The sequence below is a fragment of the Aphelocoma coerulescens genome, chromosome 2, assembly GCF_041296385.1.
Source record: "Aphelocoma coerulescens isolate FSJ_1873_10779 chromosome 2, UR_Acoe_1.0, whole genome shotgun sequence".
Taxonomy (NCBI): Eukaryota; Metazoa; Chordata; class Aves; order Passeriformes; family Corvidae; genus Aphelocoma; species Aphelocoma coerulescens.
Window position 1 is genome coordinate 140,504,443 of NC_091015.1, and position 23,924 is coordinate 140,528,366.

General features: G+C 40.7%; 1 protein-coding gene across 5 annotated transcripts; it reads left to right on the forward strand.

The window, feature by feature from the left end:
• The first annotated feature begins 796 nt into the window (after nucleotides 1-796).
• On the forward strand, nucleotides 797-22,166 carry LOC138105274 (carbonic anhydrase 13-like). Of its 5 annotated transcripts, XM_069005035.1 has the most exons (8): nucleotides 797-900; nucleotides 7,849-8,046; nucleotides 9,751-9,786; nucleotides 11,761-11,879; nucleotides 15,665-15,760; nucleotides 16,904-16,966; nucleotides 17,807-17,962; nucleotides 20,074-22,166. In XM_069005035.1, the coding sequence occupies exons 1-8, from the start codon at nucleotides 870-872 to the stop codon at nucleotides 20,185-20,187; spliced, it is 813 nt and encodes a 270-aa protein (XP_068861136.1). In that variant the 5' UTR covers nucleotides 797-869; the 3' UTR covers nucleotides 20,188-22,166. The 5 variants fall into 5 exon arrangements, with proteins under 5 accessions (XP_068861136.1, XP_068861131.1, XP_068861134.1 ...); XM_069005030.1 differs by lacking the exon at nucleotides 9,751-9,786; XM_069005033.1 differs by lacking the exons at nucleotides 797-900; nucleotides 7,849-8,046; nucleotides 9,751-9,786 and adding exons at nucleotides 8,057-9,147; nucleotides 9,560-9,624.
• The last annotated feature ends 1,758 nt before the right edge of the window (nucleotides 22,167-23,924 follow it).

A 23,924-nucleotide genomic window follows, 5' to 3' on the forward strand; every position in this document is an offset into this window, starting at 1 on the left:
CCGCCAATCGCCCGCAGCGCCGTCACGGGGCGGGCGCAGCGCGCGCGGAGCCGCCAGGGGGCGCGCGCCCCTCGGGCGGGCGCTGTGGAGCCGCAGCGGGGAACGGCCCTGGGTGAACGGCGCTATCCCTGTCCCTGTCCCTGTCCCTGTCCCTGATTCAGCCTCAGTCCCGGCTCTGCCTGCCTCTCCCGCAGCTTCGCAGCCAGCTTTTGCAGCACGGGAAAGCTTAGAGCTCCTTGGCGCGCGCCCGCAGCCCAAACGCCGAGTCCCAAGCTCCACAAACACGTGCCCACGGCAGCCCCCGGCACACGGGGCGCTTGGATAAAAGAATAAATTCCCGGTGGGTTGTGGGACACTCTCCTGCCTCACGGCCCCGCCTGGGAAAACGCGGAATCTTCTGCAGCCGATTCCAAAGGGAATTGGTTTTACACCCCTGGGAGAAAAACGGGAGGGGATGCAACGGTGCGCACTTGGTTTTACTTTCGGGAGTGGCGGGGGTGACCCCAGGAATGGACACTCCCGACTTTCCCTGCCGCACAACTCGTGCTCTGGCGGGACAGGGGCTGCACCTTTCCCCTGTTGGAGCGGGCGCTTGAGAGATGGCACAGCCTGTCCCGGGGCGCCCCGACGGTGCTGGGGGTAGGCTGGGGAGAAGCTGGGGAGAAGCTGGGCGGCGAAGGGTTGGCGGCGAAGGGGTTGCGGCGAGAACAGGCACGGACGGGTCGGGAGGCCGGAGCGCTGCAGGTCCCCTTATCAGCGCCCGAGGATCAGGGCGTCGCCGCCCGTCCCCTTCAAATCGGGCGCAGCCGCCTCTCCCGCCCCAGCCTGTCCCATCCCATCCCGTCCCGTCCCGGCAGGAGAGCAGAGCCATGCTGCACTGGGGATACGACGAGCACAACGGTAGGGAACGGCGGGCGCGGCTGGGGCCGCTGCGGCGCTCCCCGCGGGGCCGTCGGGGCGGCCAGCGGGGTCCCGCCGGGAGCACCCCCGCGGCTGGCCTCGGCAGCTCCCTTGCCCTCGGGAGAGCTGGATGAGCTGAAATGCTTTGCAGCGTGAGAACGAGCAGATTTTTGTCTCGGTATTCTGCAAGGCAGGCGGCTGACAGAGGTGTCCGTGCGTGCGGCATCGCCTGCAGAGCCGGGCCGGGCTTGGCTCCGGGTCGGGTCTGTCGCATTCGCGGTTGGAATTTCGTTCGCTCGTTTAGCTGAACAGTTGCGTGCACGGATCGAGTAGACAGCCACACTGATCGGAACTGCTGTACCAGCAGTGCTTTTCTGATTCCAGTTGTGTTCTGCTTCTGTTACACGGTGGGAATCCTAGTTACTTGACGGGGTTATTTAAATGTGTAACTACGCACCTAAGAGGAGATGCTTTTGGATTTTAGTTGTTCCATGGTTTCCTTCATCTTGTCAGTCTTTGAAGTCCCAGGATGGGCTCATCAGCAGGCTTAAAGACTTTGCTCTGTTTTGCATTTTAAGTCATGCAAACGCTGCTCCAGTGTGCAGACGGTCTCACAAGTCAAGCAAGTAGAAATGAAAGTGTTTTTGTAAATTGTAGGCTCAACTCTGATAAAACACATGGAATAACTTATATTGTCTGTACACAGAGAAATGAAACACCGTGACCGTAAAGGGAGACAGCTATGTATTTGCATGTACTATTGCCTATAAGAATATGCTTTGTATATAATATTACTTAGACTTTGGAATACTGTTTGCGCAAGTACTACCTTTCCTTCCTGGCCCTCTTGTTCCATCTTTTCTGGATGGATGTACTTTTCCTGAAAAACTGGGTGGTGGTGGATCACAGGGATGTTGCAATGATTGGGTGTGCTATCTGCTGTTGTGCAGTCTACCCTACCCCTCCCCTGAAGACGTAAATGGGTCTTGTTTTTCAAATTTTTTTCTCCATAGGTTTCCATGCTTTGAGCTTCACCTGCACTGTCCAGATAAGAAGCCCACTTTCCCTCCCTTATCCTATCTCTTCATGTTTGCTATTCTCAACTTCTAGAGAGGGGAGGCCACCAGAATTTCTATTGGGGTGGCCCTGGACCTGTCTTGAGGCCCCGTCTCTCCTATAAAACTCTGTTTACTGCCTGCTTGGTAACGTATTTGAGGTGGAGTTTGCCTTTCACTCCTTTCTTGGAGCTCCACAGCAGCTGTGGGGTGGATAGTTCCTCATAAGTCCATCCCCTTCACCACACCTTTCACAGGAGACTAAAGGAGGGAGGCATGGATTTTGAACACTTCAGTGCTTTTTCCTAGCATCAGTTTTATTTCTCAGCTTTTTCTCTTTTAATGCAATTATTTTACTGATTTACCCTGTTTTTATTGTTTGAGTGAGTAGCAGATGAAGGAAATTGCTCTGATTCTTGAAAAATTTTGTTGTCCTTCATGGGCCTGAAAATAGTTTTCCTGAAACTAAGATTATCTTTTACAACTGAGACAGAAATAAAGTGAAATTAAATCTGCTGCAGTTATATACTGTGGTTGACTGCCTGAAGAGTTGAAAAGACATCTGTGTTCACTCTGAGGTCTGCATTTGCTACTTGCAACAGTCACAACAGAAATCATTATGTGCATAAACTGTCAAATATTAAAACATACATGTCTGCATATATGGAATATCTATGTTTAAGGGCATGGGCTCGCTGTTATATACAGTATTAAAAGTTTTAGGGACTGACCCTGGTTGAACAGGAGAGAAAATAGACTGAAAGGCTCATGGGTCAAGATAAGGATAGGGAGAGATCATGCACAAGTTACTTTTGCAGGCAAAACAGACTCAGCTTGGGGAAATTAGTCTTATTTGTTGCTTATCAAATCAGAATAGGGTAATGAGAAAATAAAGTAAAATATTTAAAACACCTTCCCTCCAACCCTCCCTTTATCCCAGGCCAAATTTCACTCCTGACTTTTCTCCATGTGCTCTCCTACAGTAGCTGCAGTCTGTTCATCACATGTTGTTTCTGCCTCTCCCTTCTCCTCGGTGGGAGGACTCCTCACACTCTGCCCCTGCTCCAGCGTGGGGTTCCTCCCATGGGAGACAGGCCTCCATGAAGTTCTCCAACGTGAGTCCTTCCCACAGGCTGCAGTTCTTCACAAACTGCTCCAGCATAGATTCCCCATGGGGCCCCAAGTCCTGCCAGCAAACCTGCTCCAGTTTGGGCTTCCCATGGGGTCCTGCCAGGAGCCTGCTCCAGTGTAGGCTGTTCATGAGGTCACAGCTTCAAGACACATCCACCTTCTCCAGTTGTCACCCTCCATGGGCTGCAGCTGGATCTCTGCTTTACTGGGGACTTCCATGGGCTGCAGGGCACAACTGCTTCACTCTGGTCTTCACCATGGTGCAGGGAATCTCTGCTCTGGCTCTTGGAGTATGTCCTCCCCCTCCTCTTGGTCTCTGCGAGCTGCTTCCCTCACATATTCTCACTCCTCTCTTTCGGCTGCTGTTGCACAGTAATTTTTTCCCCCTTCTTAAATCTGTTATCCCAGGGGCGCTGCCACTGTTCCTGATGGGCCCAGCCTTGTCCAGCAGTGGGTCCTGGAGCCAGCTGGCATTGGCCCCTATTGGACATGGGGGAAGAGCTTCAGCAGCTCCTCACAGAAGCCACACCTGCAGCCTCCCTGCTACCAGTGTCTTGTCACACAAACCTAATGCAGAAGTTCTCGGTTACTTTGATGCATGTGTTTCTGAAATGCATGGAGGCATTACTTTATTTCTATGAAAACCTTGGCCTTTGCTTCCTTGCTGCTTTTCTTACCTCACAGTTTTGATGTCCCTTATCTGTAGAGGCATAATACTGAAATCTTGAAAACTGGCTTCAGTGTGGCATCATGCATGCTTTTCACTGCTGCTCAAGGTTCCTGTCAGGAGGGCAATGTTCTTGCCCCTTCAGTGGTTTTTGGTTTACAGGGGAATCACTTCTGTTAAAAGCCAAATCATAGAATGAATAAGGTTGGAAGGAACCACAGGAAATCAGTTGTCTTCAGTTTTCTATTTGTTTAATGAAATATATGGAAATTATTTACTTGAATTGTCTCTTACTGCAAAAATTTTCTCTTGTTCTGGTTACTACTGTAATGCTGGGGCATTTTATAAATAAAAGGGATATTAATTTATAGAATCATAGAATCTTTTATATTGCAAAAGACTTTTAAGATACTTCAGTCCAGCCATAATTTCTTATGCATTTTTTCTTTCTGAGAATAATTACATCATTTCAATATCTGCATTTTAAAAAGTTGCTTAATTTTACCCATTATGAATTTTTAATTGCTTTTATTTGAGCTAATCTTACTGTAACCTAATATGCAACCAAATTACCTGCAAACGTAACTTTATAAATTTAAGTACTCTGTGTTTGATAAACTGGGCAATGGATTCTCTTTAGAAATAAATGAGCATGTGATCCTGTCAAAGTCAGACTGTACTAAAATAATGAATTTTCTATATATAATAACAGGCTGTCAAAAAAACCCCCCAAACCCCTTTTCACCTGTACATGCTCCATTCATGCATGTATAGAGGCTCACCTGAACTCAGCTGTATCCTGTAGTGTCTTCACTGGGCACTGTCTTCACTAGTGTCAAATTATCCTGTTGATGAAATTCGTAATCTTTAGCTTCAGATGGATAAAAATGCAACACTGTGAGGTGCTGTAGTGAGTTCTATTTCCTGGCAAATTCCTAACTGCCTTCATTGTGAGATCTGTTTCATGAACTGGATGTGTGCATGCTGGTGAGTGGTATATGCAGTGATAGTCTGACCTAAAAGTATCAGACAATTCATTGCCTTTGGTAATGCTGTGTCCAAAATAAAGGCATGAAATCTTCAGAGCAGATGGTTCAGGTTTTTGTCATAAATCTCAGTCACAATGGCTTTGATTGTTAAAAGCTACTAGAAAATTGCCTCTAGCAACAGAACATTTTCCCAACAACAGGAGAGGATTTCATAACTTCAAAAATTGGTATATTAATCACTTTCATTCAGTAATGAAAAAAAATGAAGGGAGGTGAATCAATGAGTGATATTCCCTGGGTATGTCTTAAAGTGCATATTTATAAAACTGAAGTGTGCATTATTTTAATGTGGAGGCATCTAACTCACATCTGAATTCAGAAGAAGTTTTCACCCTGGAGATCCCACTGGCTTAAATCTGATTGTATGACATGCATTTGAGCATCTCTTTCAACAGTAATGACTTTTTTACAAGTCATACACAAAGTTTGTGTTGGGGTAGGGTCTGTAGTAATGAACTGAGTCACAGTCTTCCTAGAGTGGCAAAAGTATAAATGTATTAGCTGGATGATAGATTAGCTAGTAAGGAACTTCTTGATATAACCTAGTGGTATGAAATGAGCTGAAGTTGCTTGATATTTTCCTGTATATTTTGAAAAGTCAGGTTTCTGCTAGTTTGTTTTTCTGGTAGATGTTCAATCCCCATAGCAAAACAGTGTTTTGGTCATCTGAGCCAAGAACAAGTGCAAAACCAGCAATAATGTCTTTTTAGAACTGAATATTATTGTTAAATATTAGCTAGTGACAGAATCACAGCCTTGGGTCTTCTTTTTGGCACCTTTGTATTATTTCTGAGCGCAAATCATCCATATTACTTAATTCAAATAACTATAGTTAATTCTGAGACAGAGCAATAGGACCAAGTAGTTAAGCACATAAATATATTTTTGCCTTTTCTCAGTTAAAGAATATTAGAAACACTAAGTAGCAATAAGCTTTTTCTAAGCATCCCAAATCACAGTAGTAAGGTATAAATGATGGAGTGGTGTTTCTTACAAATAAAATTTTGCATTGCATCCCTAACTAGAGGGTATTAGGATCTAAACACAATTAAAATATATTCTAAACTGTATGTTATTAGAATATTGAATAGCTTTGATGACCATTTGTGAAGTGAGAAGAATTAAGTTTAAACAGTTTTATGTTTCAAACCAGTAAAATTTTTATCTTTTGCGTTAGAATCTATTTCTTTATTGAGTTTATTTAGTGAAGTAATTAACAAAAGTACTTTTTACCAGATCAAGACTGAAGGCATTCGTTCTGAGGCTTAAGTCTTAGGCTGTTCTTTACAAGTTTTTCCCGCTTCTATTTTCCAGTGCTGCTCAGAGGAGAATCATTCTCTGCCCAGGTGCTGTGCAAGCTGTGGCCCCACGGCTCTGTGGGCGCTTCCTTCCCTGATTTACTGCCGGGGTGCCTGGGTGCTTTTAGCACCTGTGAGTTTCTGAGCTATGTTCACTTCTATTGAAGTCGAGGAAAGAAAAATATCTAACAGCTTTTGATGTTTGGTTATTAACCACTGCATCATAGGTTTTTATCTTTTTTTGTCATCATGTTTATTTAAGTGCTAAGCCATCCAAAAAAACCCAAACCCAATTTTTACACTGAGGTCAGTTATCTTCAGTATAAGGAGTTAGTTATGAGGATTTCCAGTGATGCAGATTTTACAAGACCAGGTTCTGATGCTCATATTAAATTTTTCTTATATCCAGTCTCTCTAAATTGATTTGTTATGCTTCTTACCAGTTATAAGCCTGGAGGAAAAACAAGTGCTGTGCTCTCCTTAATACTGAAAGATCATTTGCCCTGCAGACTTTCACCTTTCTCTCCTTCCTTTCTTCTTTCCCCTTGCTTTCTCTTCCTTTCTATCCTAAACCTTATTTTCTGTCTTTACTTTGTAGAATATATTCCCCAGGAAACTTATATTTTTCTTTACCCTCTTATCCAAATGCGGCACATTAAGCAATAGCACATATATTCTTATTGTGAATCATTGGGAACGCTCTGATGTTTAGTAGGTAACAACAGATTACTCACACATCTTATCAATGAAGCTTTTCTTACTATTTTAGGATGTCATTTGCCATTTTCTCATGTCCATATTATTGATTTATTAGCTTTTCAGCGGACGTTTGGCTTAGTCTGCTTGGAGAGAGAAAGGTTGAGATGACTAGTATTGATTAACAGCTTCCATAGCCCTATAATTTCTACCTAAGTCTGGTGAATGGGGCTGCATCTGTGTCTGGAAGATCTACTCTTACCTGCTGAAGGCAGTAGAAATACAGACCTCATGCAGGCACCGCTGTCCTGAGTGTTCCTGTTCTTTGATTTGTCATTGCTACACTAGTGTGTGTAAGTGTGCCTGTGTGTATGGAGACTTCATGATTAGAGGGTGACAGTCTCTCTTCGTTGTGATAGCTGATGGGCACAGTTGGTGAGCTGGGAGGACATGATCGGAGGTGCAGCAGTGCTTAGGTTCCAGGCACTGCCGTCAGGCTCCAGCAACCACTCAGCATTTCTTGATGTCACCATTCACCGTTTTTGACATCTCCCCATCTCATTCAGAGTGATCAGTAGAAGATGTGTTCTCAGGTCTTTTGCAGCAGATGACTAAGGCATAAAAAAGCCTTAATGCAGGGATTTGCACAGAAGAGAGTTAATCCTTAAAGGCATTATGAGACATGATATTAGGCAAAAATGGCATGTCAAAAATTTATTGGGACATAGTGCCTGTTGGATACAGGATGACTGATTAAATGAGCATTTGTTGTATTTGTCTTGTGCATAGCTGAGTCTTAACTGGGAATAATTTAAGTATCTACATACTGCATGTGGCTTTGTTTAAAGGTACATGCAAGGTACAGGAACGGGTCCTGAGAGCTGCTGTTGCAATATGATGCAGCAAAAGTAGCTGAATATTTTGATCTGTGTTTTCCTGATGCATCGTTTTTGAATTTAAGAGATGCAGATGAGGACAATTCAAGCAGAGTTTTCTTTCATAAGAATGAGGGTGCTGTCAGCAATTTAGATTTCTCTTCCAATGCATTGCAGGGCCTGCCCACTGGAAGGAGGTTTTTCCTGTTGCTAATGGAGACCGTCAGTCACCCATCGACATCAAAACTGAGGAAACCAAGTATGATCCCTCCCTCCGTCCTCTAAATCCCAGTTATGATCCAGCTTCTGCTAAAATCATCCTTAACAACGGGCACTCCACCAGTGTGGAGTTTGATGACACCGTCAACAAATCAGGTTTGTTCCTTTAATGTTGCACTGTGACTTCCTCCACCGGCTCCTAAATAGAATGCCTACCGCCTGGGCACGTCTCACTACTGGGTATGAACTCCTTATAAAAAGTAAGGCTTTGCTCCTCTGGATGAGAGATTCCTTTTTCCCCTGTCTTTCAGCATGATACAGTATGGGAATCTACTTGGACACAAGTTCGAGGTTGTGTTTCTCAGAATGTGCTGGGATTCCCTACTCACAGGAGTGGTTTGATCCAGCTGGATAGTGCCATCCCCCTGTTGGAACAGTGTTGTGTACAATTTTTCAAATGCTGCTCTCTCTCACTGCAGATGAATCCTTTATGTCTCATTACAGGTTCATTCCAACTGAATCGCTCAAATCTCTTATCTGAATTTAGCTGCAGGTTTGGTTATATGTTTTTCCCCTTTTTACAACCTATACTCAGACTTCTTGTGTCAAGTAAGAGCCAATACAGAACAAATGAAATAGATCCCAATTAATCCCTTTTCTTCTTTGAAAAGTATTATTGCCCCAGTCTTTTCCAGGAGTATGTAGCTTCCCTTTTTGCAAACAATAATTCTTATTTAGAAGTTCTCTGGTTTATCATAGTCTTTGTGCTGTTAGTGCCTTCCTCTTTAAAACCTTCTCTTGGATTTTGGGCAAGCCAGCATGCCTTCCCTTGAAGCTGTAGGAGGGCAGAATCTTCAAGAAATAAAATCATTTTGTAGCTGTGTGAGGCTTAGCTAAGGATCCAAGACCATACGATGCTTTCACAAGGGTCAAAGCCAGAGAGGGACCAATTTTTGATGACCCTGTCCATTAGTCTTGAGGACTTATTAGCTCATAGACATAGATGGAGACACCATCATGTTTTTGTTTCCTGAACAGTCTTAGTTTCAAATTTTGTGTCAACACTGGATGTTGCCTGAAAGCCACCAGCTGACCATCAATGATCAGTCTGACCTTGTGTCAGATGCCACGGAACTTCCCAGAATTAATCTCTGCTTCGAGCCTAGTAGACGCTGGTGAACTAAAGCACATCTCTTAGAAAAATATACAGTCTTGATTTCAAATTTTCCAGCGATGATGAACCTACCACAGCCTTTGGTAAGTTGTTTGAACTGTTAATTACCCTCACAGTTTAAAAAAAAAAAAGGTAATGAATGTGAATACACCAAGAACCTCTTCCACTCTCTTAACTCCATCCGTGAAGTGACAGGGCCTGACACACAGTGTTTCTCTAGGCTTCCCCTGGTACCAAAGCAATGGTAATGTGATCCTCCTCTTACTGCTTTCCTCAGGCCATATCTCCAAGGATTTAGTTCATATCATGGCAAAGCACTGACAGACATTGATCAGATAATTAAAAGATGGAATCCCCAGTCTCCTTCAGTAGACTCCATGTCTTCTATGTGTGGACCAGATTCTTCAGTCCATAACCATAAACTGAGTAATTCACTATTTTCCCTAATATTTGTCACTGACAAACTTTATCAGTAATGTTTTTGTTTTCTTTCAGGTCATTGCTCAAAAAATACTGAATTTTCTAGGGCCCAAATTTGGCTTCTGGGGCACCCCTGTGAAGTAAGAACTCCTGCCATGTGTTGGTTTCATGAAAAAAAAATCAAATTAATTGGTACTAAATACATTAGCATCTTCTAATGCATTATTAACTGACTTCCACATGAACTATTTCTTCACTTTGGTCAGCATTGGAACTGGGCTGTCAAGTCTGTAACTGTTTGTGTAAGTCTGTTTATGCTCTTTGGTACCACATTAGCACCATTCTTTGAAATTGTTCTATTGATCTTCTTCCAGTGTTTTTCAGAATTTGAGATACTGATATTTGCCTTAAAAACTTCTGACTACCCTCTTCCTTAAGTACTGCTGGAAATGAAAGGGTTTTACCATCACTGTGTGATGTGGCACAAATATACCAACAGGCCATTTTCCACGCTTTTCAGCAGAAGTATTTTGTGCTGGTGCATTTCTACATAATAGTTTTTCCTCACCCAGTTAGAACACTGATCATTACATGTTTCTAGGATCATTTGTCTCCAAGTTTACAGTCCTTAAAACAACGAATTTAAAAGTGCCACTGCCCCATCTCCTCTGTTGGCTAAGTTTATATACTGTGTAAATGTATGGTTTTGAGTTGAAGCTTTAAGGAAAATAAATATTTTTCCCCACAGAATAAACAGTCCCAGTTCCTTTTCATTATCCAAGCTACTTGTGTTAGCAAGCAAATAGGCAACTTAAAAATTCTTCTTTCATCTTTATTTGGTGTATTTTGTTCCTAAGAAAGTTTAGGTTTTGGACTAAACCTTGAAGAGAGAAAAAATATTGCCCTCCCTACTGCTCTTAATTTAAAAAACATCTGGTTAAATCTCCCATCATTTTCCCTTGAAATTTCTATGAGCCAGTAAACTATTCCAGACTGATTCCCAAATGCTCAGAGGTTATATGGAGCTGGGAGAGTGGAGTGATTGGTTTTGCCATGAATAAGGAATCTTTCTGAGTGTAATTCACATTCAAGTCTCTGTGAAGAGATATTTTGATTCTAAGTCTGACAAGAAAATTACAAGCACTTGCAAAAGGAAAATAATGAAAAGCCCACCCATATGCACGTTAATTTGAATGGAATTAGAACAGAATAGAAATAGAACAGAACAGACTAGAATAGAATAGAGTAGACTCTTTCAGTTGGAAGGGACCTGCAACGATCACCTTGTCCAACTGCCTGAGCAGTTCAGGGCTAACCAAAAGTTAAAGCATGTTGTTAAGGGCATTGTCCAAATGCCTCTTAAACTCTGATAAGCCTGGGGCTTTGACAGCCTCTCTAGGAAACTGGCTCCGGTGTTTGACCACCATCATGGTAAAGAAATGCTTCCAAGCATCCACTTTAAATCTTCCCTGGCACAGCTTTGAGCTTTGAGTTTGACACGAGTCCTGTCACTGGATACTTGGGAGAAGAGATCAGCAGCTCCCTCTCTGCTTCCCCTCCTCAGAAGTTGTAGAGAGCAGTGAGGACACCCCTCAGCCTCCTTTTTTTCTCCAAACTAGACAAACCCAAAGTACTTAGCTGCTCCTCATAGGACATGCCTTCCAGCCCTGGCTAATTGTCAGTAATATTGCAGTTGTACGTTGCATATGTAGCATTGGCTTAATTTTATTTATGTTAATATAAGCTCCTTTTCCTCAGACTTCAATCTGATATAACTGGATCCAGTTGCAAATGAAGGAAAGAGCCCTGAAAATTTGTTAAGGTCCACCTATTTTCCTCCAAAGAGGAAAAGAAATTCTGCTGACATTACATTTTTATGATCCTGCTCATTATTCATAAAACCTATATTTTGAACTTAATTTTTTAGAGATTCTTTTGAATATAATCAAGAGAGGAAACTCTTGAATGTTGCAAAATAAAAGTATTTCCCCATTTTCTGAGAAATATCCAACCCATTGCAAGACAACCTTGACAAGAAAAGCATACCCTTTAGTGGGCCATAACCCACTAATCTGCTCATAAATGCAATTTTCATAGTCATATCCTTGACAGGTGAGGGTTTCTATAGTACTTCCAAGAAATGGGAAGCCTTCTGAGACAGCTTATGAGCAGGAGCAGAGGACTGTCCGAACACTGAAGTCTGATGTGAGGTTAGAGGATGTGTGTAGAGACTCCTGTTCTCTCGGTGAAGCCTTTTCCTCTGCTTGGGTTTCCAGTGCTGACTGGGGGGCCACTCAGCGGGACCTACAGGCTGCGCCAGATTCACTTCCACTGGGGATCCAATGACGAAGCCGGCTCTGAGCACACGGTGGACGGGATGAAGTATGCAGCAGAGGTAAGGCTTTACATGGAGTCATCTGTACCTCTCAGCTTGTGACTAGTTTTCCATTGCAAAAATAATGTTGCCCCTCCTCTTCCTGCTTTTCGTCTTCCCCTCATTTTATCAAAAAGACAAGCAGTCTTCCTGAAGTGTTGCATGTTTGGTCCTTTCTCAAAGGAGAACCTCTTTGAAAGCTTTGGAGAGGATTAGAAAAGGAGTACAGAAGACAAGAGCTTGATAAGAGCAAGACTTAATGTTCAAGAGTTATTTTAAACTTTGTCTTTCATTGTTTCTTCCTTGGAGAACATTTTCAAAGTCCTCTTCAGTGACAAACCACAGAATTACTGGATTTGGGGCCTGTGTAGTGTAAAGTTTATGCAAAACTTAGGAATGATGCATTTTGTGGTGCACTTAGCAATGTGGTGATTATAACTTTGAGAACCACGCTTTAATATCTGTGAGATGCCTGCTGTCTGTGGGGCACCTGCTGTCTGTGGGGTGCCGTGTTTCAGTGGAGGTGGTGTGCCACAGGGAGAAGTACACCATCTGCTCTGGCATGGAGCATTCACTCCTGCTCTGTCTCCTTTGGTACATTTGAGTAATCTGCAGGAAAAAGTACTCAGTACAAGATTCCTCTTTACAAATGGAAGTAACATGGAATATTTTGATGAGATTGAGATCTTTAAAAACAGATGATTCAGACAGTGTCAGAATTTTCTGGGGTTAAAAAGAAGTAAAAAGTGTAAAAATAAGTGGACAAATAAAAGGCATAATACTACAGAAGAAAAAGATGTAATGTGTGCACTGTGATGTGATCAGATTTTACTGGAAATGCTATAAGAGATACTGGTCAGGAAAAAAAAGATCAGTTTTCTAACACTAATGGGGAAAAGTGACATTTGCAGTGTTTAAAGGCTTATGTTTTCCACAGGAACCAGGTGAGATGGAATATAAAGAATTAATAAAGGTGCTTTAAAACCATTAAGTACCAAACCCAAATTTCTAGCTGAGAAAATATGTATGTTTCCCATCTAAGAAACCAAATGGAAGGAGAAAATATCTCTGAATTTCTAGCCAGTCTAAAAGCCTTTCTGTTACCTGTTGGTTGGGTAACCCTCCACAAGAAGCTCTCTAGATGTCACTTTGGCTTTGGGATAAGAAACTCAGAATTAAAACCAAGGCTGCTGAATTTTGTTCACAAAAAAGAAAATATCTGAGAAGGAGACATGAAGATGGTTTCAGTGCTCACCTTTTTAAGGAAGATGTGCAAGATTTCAAGAAAAAGCATTAACTGAATTGAAGAAAGAATTAATGCACAGGTAAAGAAGACTGCAAGGTTTGGCCCCTAAGCCCACCGGGAAGCAGAAGGGATCCATGGCTCCATTCTTTGTGACAACATACGATCTGGTCAAGGTCTCTTCACAAGCTGCAGTGCAGAGCGGTGGTAAGATGGGATATATTCCTTAAAGAGAAGTCTCAAGCCACTGGGAACGGGTCTGTACCCAAAAGTGTTTCACGCTCTGTTTGTTTGGGGGTTTTGTTTTTGGGAGGGTTACCTTGTTGGGGATTTTTGGCAAAGCTATGAGGGAGTGGGAGTGGGCTTTTAGTAGCTGTGGGAATTTTCCTTTTTGTTCTTTGTTGGGTTGTTTTTGGTGGTTTGTTTTTTTTTTTTTTCAAATCCACAATAAAAGTAATTTCTGACTGAGAGTATCTGTTTCCTTTTTGTGTATGTAAAAATGTAATTGTTTAATAGTTGTTCAGTGTAGGTTCTGTGAACTTATAATAGTGAGAGGTGCAGACACTATGAGCTCCAGGATATTAATGCACTTGAGGAAGGTTTAGTGGACTATGTTCTCTGAGGAGGTATACTTACAGCTTTTGACCGGCTAGGCTAGTAGTTCAATGCCTTAGAAAGCCTCGGGCAGCCTAGAGAGGTAGCATGGGCAATCCAGCGTTTCAGTAGCCCTAAAAGCAGTAAAATGGTAGCTGCAAATCTAATACCACCAGCAGAAGCAAAGAGGGAGAAATATAGCTCCCAGGTTGCCTAATTTCCCGCAATTAGAAGCTTTCAAAAAGAAACAGACGCACACAGATATTCACAAAAGAGTTGCAAAGCCAAAGAGGGCAGGCCCCGCCTTGGTCCTCTCTTTTATACGGAGAAGGGGAAAGGGGAGGACTGGGGACGGACCCGGGGTGAGCGGCCAATCGGACACTGCCAAAGGGTTTGAGTTACATTTGGTTTTGTTCATGCTTGGAATAAAGCAGTTCAGAGCACATGACAGAGGCAAGTGTCTTGGGGAGGGGAAGCTCAGGACAGGCAGCAACAGTTCTCCTCCTGGTTTAGTTTATAATATTCATAGCAACTTTCCTTCAAGGATTTCTAAAGCTGTGAGCCAGCATGTGTGTCATTGTGTCTGTGTATTATTACTGGCTACAGTGGGATTCCTTACTTGCTGGAAGTAATGTTTCAGCACTTTAGAGCCCAAATGCTTAACAAACATTGGTATCAAGTAAGACCAAGTAAGAGTTCCATTTTAGAGATATGGAAAATTGAAACTCATAGAGGTTAAGCAAGGATTGATACTTGGAATAAAAATCTTCATACTCTTAGATGCTTATTTCAACTATGCAACTCTCTTGCTTCATGTAAAAATCCTCTAAAACAAGTTTCAGCTTTCCTAAATTGTTCTTACTTTACTTGTCTTGTAGGTGCTGAATTCCAAAAGGAAGCCTTTTTTTTTATGGGTTCATCCCAGTTTAAGTCATTCAATGGAGTTGCTTTTCAGCGTTCTTAAAGTTCAACATCTGAAAAGATGGTCACCAATTTTAGAAAAGCCAATCTCATGCCCTGCTCCTGAGCATCTTTATCTAAAAACTGTGTGGAATAAGATTTACTAATCCACTGAGGATTTGTGAAAGTAATTTATGTTTGTGAAGTACTTAGACTTAAGTGCTGTGTGAGTGTGCTCCAGTTTGGCAGTCAGACCATTGCTCAAGGCTGGGACATCCTGGCACTTCCTAGGAAGGACCTCCCATCATGAAGTGTGGTCAGGAATTAGGAAATCTGGTTTAGCAGGAGGGACTTAGGTGGCATGGAAGTAGGCATCACGGGCTTTTCCCACCTGGCTGGGTAGTGTCTTTAAGCTTCTTAAGTAAATATGACAGGACACTTCCAGAATAATGCGTGTTGGAAATGCAAATGCTCAAAGCTGAGCTAATCAAGCTGCTTGTAAGGGTGTCACTACTGGTAGTCATAGAAAATAACATTTGAAAAGTGTCAAAAATGAAATGCTGATGTTCCCTTGAGCTAAACAAGGGGAAAAGGGTCAGTGCGAGTTTAATGTGTATTTGCCTGTTTACTAGCTATTTATGTAGATGATTAATGTTGCTGAAAGCTTGATTAAAGAAAAAGAGGAGTAAAGTACTAATGACATCCTCATGAATTTCAATCAATTTTAAAATCAGCTGTAGTAAAAATGGATTTAAAACCTCTAGTTATATAACCATTGGCTTTTTTTGTCTTAACTTCTCAGTTCAAAATCTGGGAACCCAACAGCAATTTGACAGGCACTGTGGTGTGCCGATTGCTGCTGAATTTTCAATAATCTCAGCCACTGGAAATGCCCTTGCCATTTGTGTGAACTACGTATTTACTGATTTAATGAAATATCTGCATTTGGAATACTGAATGGTTCTGCATACAAAAGAGTCGAGTATCAAACACAGTAAAGTTGTAATATTCATTTGCCACTGCTTGAGTTCAGCGAGAGTTGATGCTGTCTGTGTATCTTGCTTTTCAGCTTCATGTGGTCCATTGGAATGCAGAGAAGTATTCCAGTTTTGTTGAGGCAGCTTCTCAGTCAGATGGATTAGCAGTCATGGCTGTATTTCTGAAGGTAAGACGAGAATGTCTTAGCCCTTGTAGTAAATCTGCCTTATAAGCCCAAAGAGATCATGGTGATGGTTGGTGTAATTATTGATACTTGTTTTATACTTATTTCCTTCATAGCGTTTAGCTGCCAATGTAGGAAGCTGTGCTTCCTTTAAAAATACAAACACCAGATTAATAGATTATTCAAGGCAGTCAAACTCTTCAGTTTGCCTAGTCTGCACACCCATACAACATTAGATGTGGAACTTAATTCAGCTGCCCCTATTTGGATCCCAATAACTTGTTCTTGACTAGCAGGTTCCTTTAAAGGGACAACTTGATTTAAATGTTTCTTTAATGGCTTGTTTCTGAGCTGGTAGTTTCTTCTAGAAAATAATAATAATTTAAAAATACAAAACCATAGACTGGAGAATTTCCTAATAGTTATTTTATACCTTTTTGCCTTTTCTACCTGTTCTATGATTAAATTCATGCAACAGCTTCATTGACTTCTGTTTGAAGAAGCAGATGGGGAATTCAGGCAATCTATGGCAAAAGATAGGGCTTTGGTCAATGCTGTAGTTGCTGGTGGCTGACACAGCTTCCTGAGAACAGCTAGTACTGGTGCTGGCACAGTCAGAGAGCCGTTCCATGCAGCAGTTGCAGAGAACTGCTTCAGCAATTCAGTAATTCTGTCTTTCCAGTTTGCATTACAATGACTCAAGGGAAGTATCACTGGATCACTGTATCACTGGATTTCTTAGCACACAAACTCTGTTTGGAATGTTCTTATGTAAGAACAGTGTTTTCAGTGTTATAAGCAATTTAAATTTCTGTTGTTAGTCTGTAACTTTCAATATCCCACATACTAAAACCTGAAAAATAAATGGTTTCTGTTCCCCTGTACTGAAAAGTTTGTAGTTCTTTTGTGGCTGAAATAATTACTATGAGTAGCCAGAATACTATCAGCAAGGGAGTGGATCTTTTTTATGACCAGTATTACTTCTAAGGACCAGCTAGTTGCAGGCTTGTACCCACAAAATGCAACAGACCTTACAGTCACTTCAGTACAGTTATATAAAGCAGTTTCATTATGCATTTGCTTTTTATTAATTTTTGTTGCTTTTCTCTGGAGCTCCAGCGTTTCTTTTTTCTTTGGTGTTAATAGATTGGTGAATGCAACCCTCAACTGAAGAAGATTACTGACCGCTTGGACACCATCAGAGTCAAGGTGAACAAGTGCTTCTGAAAGAATACTAATACTTGTGATTGCTTTCGTTGGGGTTTTTTATTTTAGATAGGGTTTTTTATTTCTTGAAATCTGGCTGCTACTCCCTGTACCTTCATGTTTCCTAATCCCTAGCAATTTATATATGATTTGACACAGTTTATGTGCATTCTGTTTAGGTTGAAAACTAAATAGACAAAACATATTTTTTACACAGTAAAAGATCAGAGGAAAAGGCTAATTCCTAAATCTGTTGCTTTGAGGATAGTAACAGGGGAAAAACATACTTTATGGAAGGTTGTAAAAAAGATGAGGGAAAGACTTCCTCTCCTGTTTTGCTGAGGTACAGAGTGAGAAATAACCTATTGTTTGTGTGAGAGAAATCAGCCAGACTCTCAACATGATGTTTCAGTCAGACAGCTCTGGCCTGGTATCAGGTACAGAGAGAAGCAGTAATAGCTCCTGGGAGGAGTGAGTGGGGAGGGAAGCAAGTGGCAGTAACCTGTGGGGTTACTCTGCCAGCCCCACAGAGACCACCTCGAAAGTCTAACCTCTCCTCTCCCCACAACTTCCATCTCATGGTCATGTGTAACTTTGGGGAGTCTGTCCTATCATGACACCTTTGATGGTGTCCTGCCGGCATCAAGGAAAGCCACAGCAAAGCTGTCACCGAGGTAAGACCTCATCAGAAGGGCACTGATGAGGACCTCCTGTCATCACCCAAGATGCTCCCAGCCCACCTGATAGTGGAACAAGCTCTATCTCCTTTGGTGTGATTTACCTTGGCCTCTTGCTTTTAAATAATATTGCCCTGGTATTTCTTTTTCTTCTATTTCTTTCCAGGGGAAAAAAGCACTATTCACAAATTTTGATCCCAGCTGTCTGCTTCCCAAGTCCCTGGACTACTGGACTTACTTTGGCTCTCTCACTGTTCCACCTCTTCTTGAGAGTGTCATCTGGATTGTTCTGAGAGAGCCCATAAGTGTTTGTTCTGAGCAGGTATTTTTGGATTTTTGACTGCTATAGAAATTGCTTTTGTAAAACTTGAAATTGTAAATGCCACCCAAAATTACATTTTCTTTTGCGGGCCTTGGCATTGCAGACCTTCTAAGATTTTCAAAAGGGAAAATTTGTATATCAAATTTATTCTGACTTCTTGTTGCCTTTCTTGCTGTAACAGCTATTTAATATTAATTTTTAAAAATGATCTGCATACTCTAAAAATTAATAATCAAAAATAACCCACGGGAAACTTAAAGAAAAAAAGAATTGTGTTGATGCTTAGAAATTCTGGAATTCCAGTTGATTTAGTTATTTGCATATCCTGCTCAAACCTCATCTTTGGCATTTTTATCTGGCAGACAAGTAGTAAATTTTTTCTTGCATTCCAAATACATAAAACTTGATGAATTTACTAGAATTGTGAGAAGTGAATACAATTGTAATAAGCTGGGGTTATGCTAGGCTGTTTTAGGAAAGCTGTGATACTACATAAAAGAGTCTATTTACATTTCTTGTTAAAGCTGCATGCTGTACCTTAACTGGGCAACAGTGACACCCAGCGGGCTAATCCTCTCAGGTGTAAGGAAAATTTTTCTGAGGAGAGACCACATACTCAGCAGAAATGGTGACTTCAGTCTTTGCTCAAAATGTTAAGACAGTTCCCTGAATGGGTTGCTTGTTAGGAAACCTCAAATTCTGTTTTTAACTGAAGTTATTTATTTGCTTAATGAGTGTGTTTTTCTCTTCTGTATCTCTTCTTCACTCCCCTCAGTCTGGCTTTGTAAGGCTCGCTGCAATGTGTATGGATGTAGGATTGAAAACTTGTGTTAAGGTATCCACTTTCCAAAGAAAAGCCATTGTTCAGGTTAAAAGCTTACTATTTAGGCAAATCAATAATTAACACATTCTAAAATGTGAAATGCTGTACACAAACAGCCACGTGTAACAGGCTCAGAGGACGTGGTGTGGGGAAGTGTCAAGTATAGTGATCCTTTATTAGTCATTTTTCATAGACTTTAGCTAATATAATGTATCAAAGTAGAAATATGCTATATTCTTCTCAATATAAAAATGCATGCAGCTGAAGTGTTTGTTGCCAGTAATGTCTGCTATTGTGATTGATCAGTCAGCACTGTGACTGATACTATTCTACCATTTAATTTTATTCATCGAGTTTCTATTTCTGTAGGGCTTTAGAGTTTACTGCAGACTTCTTGTTGCACTTTTCAGGTTGAAAGGAATTAAAAATAGCTTTTAAGTTTTTAGAAACTTACAAGGAGCCTGAATTACAAATGTTAGCTTTAGAATGGGGTGAAGCAAGATAGCACTGATGTTTTTTGCTCTTAATGTCATTACAATGCAATGTGCCGTACAATTAAATGCTCTATTGTAATGGAATGCTTTCTGTGCTGCGCTACCTATGGGAACCTAGGAGGGAAGTAAGGTGATACAGAGAAATAGTAACTATTGGAAATATTAGATATTAAACAAAATTCTGTACTTAGGTCAGAAATCAGGGTCAGATTTCCCAAGGTTTAGATATGGAGCTCTGATAGAGGTTTCTGCTGAGATCAGCATATGCTGAGTTATGCTTGTCCTGTGTCTTCACGAGGGAAGAATTTGGGATCTCTCCTGGTTTGAGTAAGTGCTAGTTGCAGAAGATTTCTTTAGTGCCACACCTGCAATTCCAGGTTAATTCTGAATATACTCTGTGGACAAGGAAACATACATAGAATGTTTGTATGGTAAGAAACATAATCTTATTTTTTTTGGCAAAAAACATTTCAGAATCTCCAAACTATGAAATCCAACTAAAAATTATAACACCCCCTAGTATAAATCAAGTTATGGAAGACAAAATGGGAATAAAGGAAACAGGTAATCCTTATGCACAGTTTCGTGTTGATGTGTACTTTGGGATATTTCCTCAGTAGTCAACCTTTTTGATTTACAAGGATAGAAATGGAGAAATTGCCGTTGCCCTCATGGCTTGATAAAATACAGTTCTGTTCTTCCACGTGGGAAAAAAGTGACAAGTGTCTTTAATTTTTTTCATTAGTATGGACATGAGGGTTTTCTGCTGAACATTATGTCTCTTTTGGTTACAGCTGGCCAAATTCCGCAGCCTCCTGAGCACTGCTGAAGACGAGGTCGCCTGCTGCTTGCTGAGAAACTTCCGGCCTCCCCAGCCTCTCAGGGGACGAGAAGTCAGAAGAAATTAAAGGAGTAAAGCCAGTAGCCTCCCTCTGAAACCAAAGGCTGAATTAATTTTATTAGTTAGTATACTCTGTGATTTTTTTTTTTTTTTTTTTTTTTTTTTTTTTTTTTTTTTTTTGTGAGATGTTTAAACGAATAGGTGGTATTTTATTAGTGGTTTCCATGCAGTTATTTCTCCCAGACAAGTATGTCTGGAGTTGTCACAGGTTCATCGATGTTAACAGGTCTGACTAGGTTTGAGTGCATTGGCTTAGCAGCACTGAGCCATCAGCATTGCATGCACAGAGGTCATTGCTAATCATAAGGGTCAAATGTGGTGAAGGAGTTTCCCAGATTTTGCCACCAAATTACTGAACAGGATCCCTGGTATTACTGACAGTATAGGATGTTCTGGGATAATTCTTCTAATCTCTAAGATAACTTTTAGCTTCTATATGAACCTCACACTGCAGTTCCCAAGGAAAAAATATGTCGAGGATGATGTAATGTCATTGCTGACTTCTGCAATACTGTCCTTACTTTCCTACAAAAAGCAGTAATGACTAACAGCATTTAAGTAAAACAGATATTTATATGATCCTGTTATTCTGGCTGCTTCATAGCAGTAATCATGTACTGATTTTTTTTTTTTAAAGCAAATAGTAAGGATTTTGTATACTGCAAGATCATGTCAGGTGGATTAGGTATTCCTGAATTTCACAATGTGACAACATGAAATTGTCCTGAAACCTGAAATTGCAAGGTGGAAAGGCATAGAGGGAGCTGTTTGTGCCTTAATCCAGTTTGTTGTATTTGGTAAAAAAGAAGGGACTATTACACTATATCTGTGTAACATCAGACTTTTGCCACTTAAAATCAAGAGGCAGGGGTAGCTGTTGTTCCAGACTGTTGCATGCTGCAGTGCAAACCACATGCTGCTTACCTCTCATCTTGCTGTGGAGGACAGCACTACTCAGGTATAAAATGTCTCAAGGTACTGGCTGATGTTCTGTTGTCATAGTTGAACTTCAGTGGTTGCACTTATATTCCAAGACCAAAGAGAATAGTCAGAGTGAGCCAAAGAAATCAGAATCAAGTCAACATCTAATAAAAAGCTCAGCCCTCAATAGCAATATGTTGAACCGTCTGTCTATATGAGTTGACTTGAGCCTGTGTTTCTCCTAGGAGCTTTTGTTGTCTGAATATAATTGGGGTTTTTTACACCAAATATTTTTATTAATGAACTTGCCATAGGATGTAGCTTAGGATAGAATTAGATTTACTCTCAAACTGTGAGAAGTACATAGTGAAATCCAGTGATACCTGAAAGAGGCACCTAGAGGTTTTACTGGCAGCAACTAACACCATTCTCTGTAGTACTTCTGACAAATTCATCTTCCATGACTGCTCTCCTTGAATTCATTTTTTTTATAAGTTTTATATGCTCTGTCTTTTACCTCAATGGGTCATTTGATTTTAGATGAACAAACATGAGGGAAATCACAATCAGGATTCACTTTATATGCTGTTTTAGAAAAATAAATTAGACATAGAGATATAGGTACTTTATCTTAGTTTAAGGTAGATGGACTTTTTTGTTTTCCCCTCCCCAGAATATAGCTATTATATCCTGCAAGGCCTCCCAATGCCTTTTGAATATTTTCTGAAGTAAAGAACACAAACAGACTATTGGATAAATACAAAGTGTTTAGCAGCACTAAAAAGAAAAGAGGGAGTGTGTTGTATGTTTTCACAGCCTTTTTTTAGACCTAGGATTGGATCTTATATGTTTCCCTGTTATGTGAGTAGCTAAAGAATGTGAAAAAAATGTTTACAAATTGCAGGAAGGATACAAAGTTTGTTGGCCTCAGAAGAGAAAGGAATAAAGCTACTGCTTCATATTGTAAACAGAAGTGTTATGTACTTTTTACATATTGTAAACAGTGGAGTTGATCCAATGCTTTTATATTTATAAGGATTTTATCAAAATAAAAAATTGATTTTATGAATGTGTCTTGTATTCTCTATTGAAGAGCTTAAAGTTTTACAGAGAAGGCTTTATTTTTAAAATTAGCGCCTGCAGCTTTAGGTTTGGAAAAAATTGTCACCTATTATTTGAAGTCTGTCTTTGGGCAGTATAGTATTAGGTATGTCTTTATGTTCCAAATAAAATATTTTTGGCTGTGGTAAGACATGCAGTCAATTCTGCAAGTTCCTCATAGTGGATTTTTGAACTACTGACTATTTTTATAGTTATGCTAATAAGCTTTAGAAAAAGTCATCATTCAGAGTAATTCCCCTTATGTGGAGATGCCATGTTCATGTTAGATTGGCCTAGCTGAAAGTTAGTGGTGGCATCTGAAAAAGACTAGAAATGCTCAGTTGCCTGAAATCATTTGGGAGCAGCTTCTCAGGTTATTCATCCCCAGCAATTGTAAAGTGAGAATATGGACACTGTCTCAGCTCTGAGCACTTGGTTGCACCCTCAGTCACTAATTTCCTCTATGCCCAAGCTACACTGAATCTCAAACAAATGTGCTCCCAGAGAATCTTATCTCAAGTGTGAACTCCGTGTTGTACCCTACAGCAAACAAGGCTGAAATATGTCATCACCCCCCAGCCCCCTGCAGCCACACGTCCCTTTGATCAACTCTTAACCCTCTGACACACTTGGAGCCTTTATATTAAGAAGAATGAAATGCTCAGTGACCAAAACATAGAGTGTATTTGCTGAAAATAGTAGCTGTCAAGAACTGTGAACTGCTGGAAGGTTGATCACCCATAAACTTATTCTCAGAATTAAATAAACCACAGTAGAGCCCTTGGGTCAGCTCTGCTGTTTTTGTCACAGGAGGGAAGCAGTGTGCTCTGCCATGCTTATAGCATATGCCAGTCATTCTCGTGATGTTTTTAATGTTGCATGTGTTCAACATTAGCTGGGGATTTTCTTTATGTCAAATAAAAAACCTGAGAAGTAGTGGTCTTCCCTTCTGGAGTACAGTGGGCTGAAGATACAGCACACGTCTTTTTGATGTGCTATGTACTTATGTTTTCTCTGCTGCTTTAGAGATTTTTCTCTTGGTTGCTTCCAGACATGAACAGGAATCTAAGGGAATTCTAAGAATGGATTTGAAGAAAAAAAACCCATCAATTAATAAACTTCAAAATACCTTCATAGGAAAAAAAAAGTGGAATATAGCATATGAATAAAATAACATAAAACAAATATATATGTTATACAGTTTCTATAAACTTAATAGAAAGGAAATTTTGGATTTAGATTCTTGTAGCTTTAAATAGGCCAGGGGCAGATTACTAGAGATAACTCTTCAAATGTTAAAAGCTGCAAATAATTGAGAAACTTGGAGTGCCTGCAGGTTGTAAGCTCAGCATGAAGGTATGAATAGGACAGGAATCTTGCTCAAGAGATGTGGCATCTTTCTTTTACTACCTATTAATTAGTCTAAAAAAGCTTGGTGACAATCTCCCTTATCACTGTGCTGCTAGATACACTGCATCTAACTTCTGATCTAGCTGTTATATTTTGTTGTTCTCCCACCTAATCTGATCTTGCTTTCTAATTATAGATGTGAAATACAAAGATTTGGTCTGTGATTTAATCTCTTAGATACTTTTATTTCCATATCTTTTATTTGTGAAGTACTTGAGGGCCTTTCTGTGTGTCTGCTGTTTTTGTGAGACAGGAGATAATACTGAAATGCTGAAACTAAAATGTTTCTAAATTCATGTTTTGTTTCCTATT